The sequence below is a fragment of the Gracilinanus agilis genome, chromosome 3 (genome assembly GCF_016433145.1).
Source record: "Gracilinanus agilis isolate LMUSP501 chromosome 3, AgileGrace, whole genome shotgun sequence".
NCBI classification, from domain to species: Eukaryota; Metazoa; Chordata; class Mammalia; order Didelphimorphia; family Didelphidae; genus Gracilinanus; species Gracilinanus agilis.
Window position 1 is genome coordinate 613,007,081 of NC_058132.1, and position 12,731 is coordinate 613,019,811.

At 38.9% G+C, this 12,731-nt stretch overlaps 1 protein-coding gene across 1 annotated transcript in view; it reads left to right on the top strand.

The window, feature by feature from the left end:
• SMARCAL1 (SWI/SNF related, matrix associated, actin dependent regulator of chromatin, subfamily a like 1) overlaps positions 1-12,731 on the top strand; it is a 78,302-nt gene that overhangs the window by 49,843 nt on the left and 15,728 nt on the right. Inside the window, exons 10-11 of the mRNA XM_044669430.1 lie at positions 4,380-4,520; positions 11,373-11,591. Of these exons, the coding sequence (XP_044525365.1) occupies positions 4,380-4,520; positions 11,373-11,591 (360 nt within the window). The remainder of the gene's footprint in view (positions 1-4,379; positions 4,521-11,372; positions 11,592-12,731) is intronic.

Below are 12,731 nucleotides of genomic sequence, written 5' to 3' on the forward strand. Positions count from 1 at the left end.
ATGCCTGGCAAATATACATTTTATTAGTCTAATCCAAATAAGGAAGAGAAATAAATGGAATTTTGTTTTGTTTATTTGTATCATATACTCCAAAGTAAAATAACTATAAATTATTTTTGGATGATGGTGATAATGAATTATTTGTACAACTATTTCCTTCCATTAACAAAGTTGACCATATTGTAGTTAATTGTTTGATTTTATGTAAATTTGTGTACCTATAGAGAGTGCTCTTCTGATGCCACATAATGGTTTCAGAGTGACCCTGGGTTCTTGAAGGTCATACCACTAGAGGGTAAGCCCTGGCTGGTTCTATAAAGCTGGAAGGGCTTTGGCTATATGGTCTCAGAAACAGAATGTGGCCACTTTTTGAGGATCAGCCTACTTAAGCACACCTCAACAACAGGCTAGCCACTTGGGCCAATGTCTTTGGCAATGGCCACCCTGGAAAGAAACAAATAAAAAATGCAATATGGCGACTCTCATAGCTTTGCAGCCCCTTTCAGCTTTTACTCTGATGGTGACAAGGGAGCTAAAAAGGGAGAGGAGAAAAATAACAATCACAGTCTTTAGACCATCTCTAAACATGCACTTAACTGCTCGTACTCTAAATTGAGGTCCTTGTTCAGTGACCAGCAAGTGAATCTACCTACTGGTAGAAGAACTGAATTGTCTCTGTCTGGATTTTCTCCCTACAAGGAAAGCCAGAAGCCAGAAGGAAATTGCAGCTAAATGGAAGAATGGCTCACATGCTCCTCTCTGAGAGACGAATAAAAGACTTGGCAGGAGACTATATGTAACTGAAATCTGCAATTTCCTGTCCTCTTTTTCTCTCTTACTCTGTTTATGGAAATGCCCATTTATTTGGGGTTCATTAAGTTCAAAATAAAATCAATTAAGAGAAAAAAAGTCATTGGCAAGGTTGGTTTTATGAATACCCAAAGGCAACAAGAAACATCCTTTTTTGGGGACATTAAGTCATCCCATTGCAGTACTTATAGTAAGTGCGAGAGGTGGGTATCCTCATCTGCAGACAAAGAGTTGCTCACCCTAAATGCATGTCTGTATTATAAAGCTGGGTGTCTTTGTCACGTAAGTGTTGGTATTGCTCTAAATTAGAAGTTTTCAGAGGTCAGAGAATATATTTGACTATTTTGTGTAGCACCACACAGATGGCAACTCAGCGACATCTTTTAGATGACGGTGTCAGGGCTGTAAAAGAGATTCTGAGGTCTCAGCACAGTGGGGGCTCAAGCTTTTCTTCAAGGCTATCCATAGCAGACCCTTTTTTTTTTTCCTTTTTGAGTAATGCAGCCTCTGCTTTCTAACGCCTCCAAAACATTTTCTGACCTTTCCAGCAGTAATGATCCCATCCCACTCAGGTCTGAGTAGCCAAAGGGAAAACTGACTCAGTCTTAGCACCAGCCTATAAGTATGTGAGAGCCCAGCCTGGCATCAATTCCCATCCCCTGACCCAGGAATTCTTTATACCCAGAGCCTAGGAGCCTGCAGAATAGGTGCGGGATGATAGGCAGATTTTCTCCCACTGATAACAGACTTTCCTATCTTTTCCTCTTTTCTTTGAAATTGGTGGGAGCCAGGCAAGCAGCCACTACAGATGTCATTCAAGAAACTCATTGTTATGTTAATAAGGCTGCCTTAAACCATGCAGGAAATTACCAGGCCTGGGTAATTTAACTATAGGAAATTATAGCTGGAGAAATTCATAGCTTTCCTGTCATAATGGAATTAGGTCTGAGTAGTTCCCAAGAGGGCCAAAGATCAGATATTTATAAAGACCCCTTTTTTCTTCCCTCTCTCGGTATCCCAGGCTTGTTTATTTTATGAAGCATTTTTTTCCATTTGAAAGCTCCATTTTTCCATCTTTATGGTGATATGTTACATATGATTTTCTTATGGTACTGATATTAACTCAGGGTTTTGGTAGTTAACTATCTGTCGCCAATGCTCCTGAGATCTACAATTAGGTCTTCTTCCTGAAGCTATTATTCTTTGTTAGAAAATTCCACCTTTTTTTTAAGTCTGGCCCTCCCATCTTGGTAGCAAGTGGAGTATCTTGAATTTACTTCCTTAAATGAATTTGATTTCCCAAGTTGTGAAAGTTACTTAGGAACAGCTTTTATTTTTTAATTATTTTTTTCAATTAATAAGCATATATTTTTTTCTCTGCCCCACCTCACCATAAACTTTCTTTTTTTTTTTTTAATACCTTTATCTTCTGCCTTAGAATCAATACTAAGTATTAGTTCCAAAGCAGAAGAGCAGCAAAGACTAGACAATCAGAAGATGGGGTGGTGGGGGGAGGGGGGGAGAGAGAGAGAGAGAGAGAGAGAGAATGTTAGTTTATAGTGAAGTGGAACAGAGAAAAAATAAATACTTATTAATTAGGAAGTGTCCGAGGCCAAATTTAAACCCAGATCCTCCCGTTTCTAGGCCTGGTGCTTTGTTCATTGTGCCATTTAGCTGTCCCTTGCCATATACTTTATTAATTTGTTTATTCATTCAAAGATCTTTTATTCCCAGTTATACACAATAACAATGTTCTACATGCTTTTCCAAAATTATAGGCTCCATATCATCTCCTTCCCTCCTCCCTTTCAGAGATGGCAAATAATTTGATCTGGATTACATGTATTATCATGAAAAACATACTTCTGTATTGGTCATTGTAAGAGGATATTCATATAAAACCAGAACCCCAAAATAAAACCATAAATATACTAATGGAAGATAGTATGCTTTGATCTGTGTCTGACTCCAACAGTTCTTTCTTTGGAGGTAGATAGCGTTCTGGTTTTATAAGTCCTTCAGAACCGTCCCAGATCATGGTATTGCTGAGAGGAGCTGAATCCCACAATTTACCCAGCCATTCCCCAGTTGAAGGACATCCCTTCAATTTCCAATTTGTTGCCACCACCAGACCAAGTAGTAACTAGAAGAGGCCAGTCCTTACTACTTCCAGGGCCTTTGTGTCCTGTTTTTGAGGCCATGAGGACTCCTTGCTGCTCCTCACAGTTGTTGGCATTGTAGAATTGAGTTAAGGAAGTTTTATCCCGGAAAGGACAAGAGAGATTGTTCACACTTGGATCTGTTAGCATCCCTCTTCTGAAAGAGTGATCCATTTCCTTGTTGACCCATCCTAGGGGGAAGTTGGTTCCTCTAGTAAAGTTTTTTCCCTTCAAACCCTGGATTCTTGAAATTGTTTTTACCTTGGTACTTTGCCAAATTTTACTGCTTTGTCACTTGAGTTTTGAGGAACTGATTTCCTTGTACAAGGGAGGATTTGATGTGAAGAAGGAATTAAAAAGGGAATCCCTATCACATTTTTTTGAAAGAATAAGAAAATGGAAACTTTTTTTTCAAAATGAGATTTCATCGCCTTTTCCCAAAGAATTTTCTTTGCCATTATTTTAAATTTCTGTAATATTTTATAGTAAGAGAGAACTTGATGGTCGGCCTCTCAGTTATCTAAAACTTGTAAAATGGAAGAAACCTTGAAATGGAAGAAACTGGGCGGGGGGGGGGGGGGTCACAATGGTTAGACCAATGGGCTAGGAGTCAAGAAGACCTGAGTTCAATTCTAGCTTCAGACATTTACCACCTCTGTGACTCAGGACAAGTCACTTAATCTCTGTTTGCCTCAGTTTCCTCATCTGTAAAACAAGGATGATCAAAAAAGCACTTTTCCCAGATTGTAGTGAGGCTCCAATGAGATAATATTTATAAATGCTAGCTGTCATCATTAGTATTATTAGGCCATCTCTATTACTTTCAATCAAAGACCTCAGGCTCAGCAATAAACCTACCCTATATGATGTATTTTAAAGTTCTTGAAAGAGATTATCTTCTCTTAGATGTCTACCATTATTCCCAGATGTGGATAGCACCTTCATCCCCATTTTATAGAAATCATATAACAGATTAATATAAAAATACTCATTTGAATTCCCTTGGAACTGCTTTCCATGTTGGGCACATCTTAGCAAGCCAAGGATGAGAAGTTGTGACAGAGACTTCTTTTTATAGGTTAGGGGACTCCACTGTCACTTAGAGTTGGGAGTAAGGTGAGACCATCTTTGTTCCTGTCATCTTTCCTGAGTCTCTTTGCTTCTCAGACAAATCCTTATCTTTGAGTTAAGCAGAATTCTTAAACTGAGCTTGATAAGCAAGATGCCCCCCTCGCTCTGGTCTAAGATGAAAACCTGAGGACTGTCACAAAGTGTCGCATCCACTCGGTGGAAATTCTTGCTCCATCTTAGGCTGTCGTTTTTTTTTTTTCCTAATTTGTTTAATTAAGTCCCATCTGTCTTAATGGCTCCCAATTATATACTTATCCAGTCCTGTATCATGTTTTTCAGGCTGCCAAGAGAGTGATCCTACTGTCTGGGACCCCAGCCATGTCACGGCCAGCAGAACTCTACACCCAGATAGTTGCCGTCAAACCATTCTTCTTCCGTCAGTTCCATGACTTTGCGTTACGCTACTGTGATGCCAAAAAGGTACTTCTTCCTTCTCCCATTTTCTTAGGTAACAGACTACTTTCCTGGCCATTCTTGTACCTTTCCTTAAGGATCCCCAGCACAGGGACTGTGTCATATACCAGAAGGATGTGTCCATCAGGGCAGTGGATGGGGAAGGGAGCTGACCAAAAAGTAAAATGAATAAGAAAACTCTGCCAGGGAAATGGGTATGAGGGTAGAGTTTGTGAGAATTTACTAAACTCATATTAATATAAGCAAAATGTTTATTTAAAAGAAGGAGAGGTACAAATCAATACAAAATTAAAAAATGGAGGAAAATGCAAGCCTGCTAATTATTGCATGAAGTGTGAATGGATTCAGTAACTTAAACAAAATTAAAAAGAATGGAAAAAATAGATTTGAAAACAAAACTTAACAACCTTCAACATACCAAAAATGCATCTAAAAAGAAAACCACAAACAGTATGAAAAAAGAAAGGTTGGAACAAAATTTATTGCCTATCGGGGATTCCAAAACACAGGAATTGTAGTCATGCTCTTAGAGAAGGCAAAAATGAAAATTCAGGAAGTCAGGAGAGATAAATAGGGAAATTTCATTATGCTTGAAAGCACCGTACACAGTGAAACAATTAGCATAATTAATCATATTTAAAAAAAAAGAAAACAAAAACCGATTATAGCAATAGAGCCTTTAACAAAATATAACATGCTAAAAACCCTAAAAAACAGAGTTACATAAGGGTTCCTTTTTAATATGATAAAAAAATACATATCTAGCAACCAAAAGCTAGCATCATTTGCAGTGGAGAAACACAAGAAGCTTACCTCACATGAATATAGATTAAGTGTTAACTCAGTCTTTAACTATCTGACTTAATTCTAGAAATGCTAATAGTAGCAATAAAATGAGAAATAAACTAAAGGCAGGAGCATTAGCAAAGAGGAGATATCAGGTTATCCCTATTTGTAGATAACATGATGACTTAGAAAGTCAGCAAAATACCTATATCATAAGCAACTTCAGCAAAGTAGTAGAATTATTATATTCATACAAAACAAATGCATTAGAAGTGATAGCATTTATATATGGCTGTAACAAAAAGCAAGAGAAGTGGATGTAAATACAATCCCATTCAAAGTAATTACAAAATTCATTAAATGTCTAAGAGTCAACCTACCAAGATGCATTCAAGATTTTTTTAAATTACAGTAATAAAATGCTTGTTACAGAAATAAAGGATTGTCATTGCTCATCTTTTGGACATGTCAGTATAATAAAAATGTCAATACTATCTAAATTAGTTTATGGACTTAATGCTATATTGATCAAACTATCACTTGATTTGTTTAGAGAATCAGACAAAATAAAATTCACTTGGAGGAACAAAAGGTCTAGAATCTCAAGGGAATAATGAATGTCTAGATGCATGGCAAATAGTGATCTCAGACCTTAGACCATTGCATAAGTTATAAACATCAAAATTGTACAGTGCTAGTTAGGAAAAAGGAAAATAGATCCACACAACAGACTATATATGTAGTTTACAGAACTCAAACTTAATAGCCCAGTGTTTGATAATCCCAAGAATAACAACAACAACATCTACTATTACTATTACTATTCCTCAAGGAGACTATTTGGGAAAATTCTTTGCTTCAAATATTTCTAATAAAAGTCTGACATTCCAAGACACTCAAGAAAGGAACATAAATATAAAACACCCCAAAGCCGTTCTCCAATAGTTTAATAATCAAAATATACAAATAAAATTTTAGAAAAGAATTATAGACTGTCAACCACCATCTGGAAGTTTGTTCCAAGTCACTAAACAAAAATTCTCTAAACAGCTGAGGTTTCACTTTAAATTGTCAAAGAGGACAAAGAATAGAAGTAGTTCATAGGCTGTGGGAAGTTAAGCATATTAATATACTGGTAGCCAAGCTATGAACTGGTCCAACAATTCTGGAGAATGATTTGGTATTATTCTTTAAAAAAAAAAAATTTTGTGACTACAGTGTGATGCTTTGTTTGACCCATGGATTTCTCTCCTGGATTCCCTGGAAGAGATCCCAAAGGAAGTCAAAGACAGAAATGAAGGCCTTAAATGTTTCAGTATATTCCCAGCAGCCCTTTTTATGGCAACAAAAGAAGTCTGGAAACAAAGTGAATGCCTTTCAGTTTAGCTAAACAAATTACAGCATGTGAAAATAATGGAATATTATTGTACTGGAAGAAATGGCAAATAGGAGCAATTCACAGAAGCATGGGAAGACTTGTATGAACTGATACAAAGTGAAATAAAACTAGGAGAAAAAGACAAAGCAGCGATTGTGGAAACTGAGCCTTGTTTGAAGCTAATCCTGTGTGACTGGGAATCCGAACCCCCTTAACGAAGGACTTAGGTTATGTGGTGTAAAGAGTTTTCTTGTAATTATAAGTCTAAGCCTCCCAGAAGTTTTATCTGACAGGTAGCTCCATACAGTCAACTAGTCATTGTTGTCATTGTTTTCATGTTCTTTTGATTGTTTTCTGCTACTTGGCACTTGGCAGGGTTGCTGGGACATTTCAGCACACATCATTATTGTCAATAATAGTTTTATTTATTTATTATAAAGGTATTTTGCCAATTACACGTAATAACAAATTATCACATAAGTTTTTCAAAGTTATATGATCCAAATGGTCTCCTTCCTGGACTTGGCAAACAATTCAATCTGAGTTATCTGTGGCTTGTCATGCAAAACATATTTTCATATATCAATCATAATAATAGTATGTAGCTCTTTGAAACTGAGAAAGCTCTTTAAACAAATAATAATAGTAAGAGCTAGCATTTAAATAATGCCCCCTATCAGCCTTCCAGAGTGGTGCTGTTATTATTCCCATTTTATAGTTGAGGAAACAAAGAAACAAAGACAGAGAGAAAACCAAAATAAAGCTTCATGCTTCTGCATTGCAAGGACCAATCTCAGCCCTAGAGAAGAGATGAATCAATGCATCTCCTTCCTTCTCTTGGGAATGTAATGAACTATAAGTACAGAATATTGTCAGAAATGGCACAGCGATGTGTTAGTTTTACTTTACTGGTTTTCATGATACCTCAGACAAAGGCTGGACTAGATGACCAATTAATTGCCCACAGTTTTCTACTGTTCTTAAAAGTATGCTCAAATTTGTGTTTTAAAAATAAATAAAGCTTACTGTAAAAAGGTCCAAAAAAAGAAAGAAAGAAAACTCACTTGATTTTGTGTGTGTGTATAGAGTAAGGGGTATAATATCTGAAAATGCCATATAAAACCCTAAAATGCTTTTTAATTACAAGCAAGGACAAGAAGTTGAGATTTTTTTAAATGTCCCTAGGGAAAAAAATTTTCAGTCTCCTTCCATCATTCACTCCAAAATTTCCTGTTCCTCACAGCCGTGACACTGTATGAAATAGGCATTGATATTCTCTAAATTTTCGATTCATAATTCTGGCTATTTACCTCCTGGAAGGATTGATACCACTCCAAATGCAAACTACCCAGGTGTCTTTGGCAAGTGTAGTCAGAGCACACACAAAATAAAGCACTTCCTGGCTTGTGGGTCAAGATCTTGCTTCCTCAACATCCAAAAACGGCCCATGACCTATTCCCCTATTTTGTGTCATCCTTTTCCTCAGTTTGATACTTGGGGACTGTTTTTCAGGCTTATTGGCAGTGAATACTCAGGTCCTCACTGGCAAAAAGTAATCACTCATCCACCAGGACAGATCAAAGGGCTTGAGCTTGGGAGATTTTTGTCAACAGCAAAAAGCTTTTCCTCCTTCCCCAGGGCCATGAAGACCATTTTAGGCAAGAGGAACAATTTGCTGTGTTGGGACCCTGGGAGGATGTTAATGGACATCAGGTGTGTTGTCTGGCAGAGAAAGTATCTATTCACCTTTCCTCCACTCTCAGTAGAAACAAGGAGAATATCTGGTTTTACTAATGATGGTAATAAGCTTTTGAATCTAGTGAAAAGCACCAAGTGAGCAGGTTTCTGTTTCCTTCTGTCAGCTTTTGAGGACAGCCTGCCAAGTAAGGCCTTTTCACTTGTCCCTTGCCACGAGGAAGACAAAATACGGGTTTTTTTCCCCCTTTCTATCAGGAGGGATTTTTTTTTTGAGGAGGGGGCTTTTTGTTTATTATTATTTTTGTAACTAAACATTATTATTAATCTGCTCTTCCCCCTCCTCCCTCAGTGAACAAATCAAGTCCTCCATGCATAGCTGCTTAATCCAACAAATCAACTACTTCTGAAAATGTTATGTCTACATAACACTATAAAATGTTATCACTTTAGTGGTATTATCTCCTGTCAGGAGGCTAGTGGCCGGCTTCATTTTCATTCTTTTGGGCCTGGGGTTCGTAACAAAAGCCTTTCAAAGGTATTTTTTTCTATACTGTTATCAGCATATAAATTGTTCTCTTACTTGTCCTCTCTTCACTTGGCATCAATTTCTAGAAATCTTCCTAATTTCCTCTAAGATTGTCCAGTTCATCTCTGATGGTGCAATAATAACCTATTACATTCATGCACTATTTGTTTATCTGTTTTCCATTCGGGAGACACCTCCTTAGTTTCTAGTCTTTGACTACCCTGAAAAGAGCTGCTATCTTTTTATCCTTCTGTCAGCCCAAATGTTGAGGAAGTTCTTTATATTGAAATAAAATCTACTTCCTTAAAAGGCTACCTACTGATCCTAGTTTTGCCCTCTGGAGCCCCAGAGAACACCTAATTCCACTTCCACGTGACAGGTTCTGCGCTCTTCGGAAGATAGCTATTGTGGACTCATCTGAGATTTCTCATTTTTCAGGTAAAACTTAAGCTCATGTTGATCCAAGAAGTGAGAAGGAAGGACCAGGTGTGGAAGGGTGCAAGTGTGTTCACATTGTGAAACCAAAGCATTAATAATATTAAAAATGATAACAACGATGATAATAATAACACTAATATTAGCATTAAAGAAATGGAATCAAAAGGTCCTCCATGGGTGGTGTCCACCTAAACCACCCCAACAAGTAGTATGACAGCAAAGACACATTGAACAATTGGCTTAGTTATTTGGATTTAATTATAAAAATGGAGGCATTTGTGATGGCAATTCAGAATCAGATCATTGCTATCAGAAATTAGATAGATTATTCTTAAGGATCCAGAAATAGTAGATCACTGCAGATTAAGCAGAGAAACCATATAATGATATATCACTGCAGCTTGCAAAAATTTAGCCTCTGACAACCTAGCTGGATGCAACCTGGTGGCTAGAATGATGCATCAAAAGCTCACTATTTTTTATAAACTGAATAGATGACAAAGCCATCCCCTTGTCTACAAATACAGGCTTCAAAGTATTCTTGAAGAGTCAACTATAATTCTACTGAAACCAGACCACTTTCATAGATGAAACCTGTCCACAATTGCCTGGATAGATACCTTTGATCCACAAAAATTTAAGAACACTTTAAATAAATGTCCCACCAAATACTCATTATCTCTAAACTGTGTAGAATGAAAAACTTCCAAAATAGAGTAGGAGAAGAAACCAAAATCATGTTGGAATAAGATGAGGGGTTTGTGTGTGTGGGTGCTATTCTCGTTTTTCTGACTACTAATAGAATTGTCTCCAAAATGCTTTCAAGGACCTAGAGTCACCTCCAAGCCAAGAGAAGCATCAGAGAATGATTTGGGGCCATTTCTCCCATTTTTATTATAACCTCCCCCTGTCCTCAGTAATCTAGTGCTCCTTTTATGGCCAATAGCACGTGTCTATTTCTAGACGTCAAAAAGAAGGTAGGATGCCAAAGAGGTGTCCAAAGGGACTCACTGAGGACTTCCAGTTGGTTTTTAGAAGAGTGTTTCTGACCCTTAAGAATTGTTTGCTCTATCCATGATTCCAGAGAACCCCTGATGAAATATGCTGCCCACTCCTGATGGAGAAGGAGGTGACAGATTCTAGCTCTCCATCAAGGCATGTTTTTTGGACATGACCAGTGTGGGGTCTTGTTTCAAGAGTTTTGTTTTTCTTTCTTTTTCAGCAGGGTGGTGAGAGGGAGAGAAAGTGAATTTTTGTTCATTTAAAAAAATAACTGAGGGGGGCAGCTGGGTAGCTCAGTGGAGTGAGAGTCAGGCCTAGAGACAGGAGGTCCTAGGTTCAAACCCGGCCTCAGCCATTTCCCAGCTGTGTGACCCTGGGTAAGTCATTTGACCCCCATTGCCCACCCTTACCACTCTTCCACCTATGAGACAATACACCGAAGTTAAGGGTTTAAAAAAAAAATAACTGAGGAAGTTTGACCTCCTTTTAAAAAAATTTTAATTAATTAAAAAAAAAACCCTTACCTTCTTTCTAAGAGTTGGTGACTAAGTATTGGTTCTAAGACAGAAGAGCAGTAAAGGCTGGGCAGTGGGTGGTCTAGAGTGCCTGAGGCCATATTTGAAATCAGTACCTCCCTTCTCTAGGCCCAGCTCTCAATCCACAAAGTATGTATAGCTGTTTCAAGAGTTTTATTTTTCTTTCTTTTTCATCAGAATGGTGAGAGGGAGAGAAAGCGAATTTTTGTTCATCTAAAAAAAATGAATTAGAGGAACAGTTTGACATTAAAAAAATTATTTTTTAATTTAATTAATTAAAAAAAACCCTTACCTTCCTTCTAAGAATTGATACTAAGTATTGGTTCCAAGGCAGAAGAACAGTAAGGTCTGGGCAATGGGGGTCTGCCTGAGACCACATCTGAACCCAGGACCTCCCATCTCTAGGCGGGGCTCTCAATCCTCCATGCCACCTAGATGCCTTCTGGCCTCTCTGTTTCTAACCTCTGGTATTTCTCTACTTTGATTCTCCACAGCTGCCTTGGGGTTGGGATTATTCCGGCTCTTCCAATCTTGGGGAGCTGAAGCTTCTCCTTGAGGAGTCCGTCATGCTCCGGCGGCTCAAGTCTGATGTCCTCTCCCAGCTCCCAGCCAAGCAGCGCAAGATGGTGGTGGTTGCTCTAGGGCAGATGAGTGCCAAGACCAGAGCCAGCCTGGCTGCCGCAGCAAAGGAAATGACCACAGAAAAGACAAGCGTGAGTCTATGATTGAGGGCTATGGTTCAACCACTACCAGTTTCCAGGGGCTGCTTTCTTTCCTCTTCCCCCTTTTCCTAGGACCTCTAAGAGCTGGCCCAGGGCTGGATGGAGAGCAGGCCTGGAGATGGGCCTAGCTGGGTGACCTGGGCAAGTCCTTAGGCCTTCCCACTTTTCTGCCTTGGAACCAGTACACCATAGTGATTCCCAGATGGAAGATAAGAGTTTAAAAAAAAGAGGAAGTGTTTCTGAACATAGTTTGAAATAGCTTTCCATCTGATTTCCAGTACTTTCCAGAAAACAGGCCTTGTTTCCCAGCATCCCCTCCTTTGACAAGACGTACTTGCTTATCCAAGATTCTATGACCCAGAAAAAGCAGATGATCTTTCAAGGGACGCACTTAAGCTTTCACTGTTGGATCCCGTTTTCTGATTACAAATTATCAGAGAAACGTAAAAAATCCTCTTCTGTGCCATGTTTACATTAAGGGATCCTGGGCTGTGGTCTGACTCTTTAAGGATGGCCTATCTGGTGTACGGAGAGCATGTGTTTGGGAAGGCCCAAAGTTCCACTCCCAGGTGCTATGGATGATGGGAACGTACTTCTGTAAACTAACCATCTTGACTCGGCCATCCTCCCTGTTTTGCCCCAAAACATTCATGAAGCGCTTAACTGTGTTCAAGGTGGTGTCAGGAGTCACTTAGCCCTGGAGGGCTGGAGCCCTCTGCGTGATTCCAGGACAAATGGGATGGACACAGAGTGACTCCGAGTCCTTCGCATCGTTCTTCTTTTGAGTCCCTGAAGGCAGAATAAGCTGGTCAGAAAATGGCAAGTGCGCGAGTGGCTTTCCAAGTCTGATCTCACTCGTGCTACCGAGAATTCTGGGTGCCAGCACAGGGACCATCATTAGGGTCTGGGATCTTAGGGCCATCCAGGCCGACCCACTCCTTTGATCGATAAGGAAACAGACCCAGAGGAGTTGTGACATGCCCATGTTACACAAGGTAGCAAGGAGCAGGTCTTGGGTTTGAATCCAGGTCCTCAAACTCCAAATGTAATGCTTTCTTCTCTGCAGCCCCAAATGAACAAGGTTTCTGTCCTATGCAGTTTGCAGCCTTAGACAATCTTAGACAACATAGA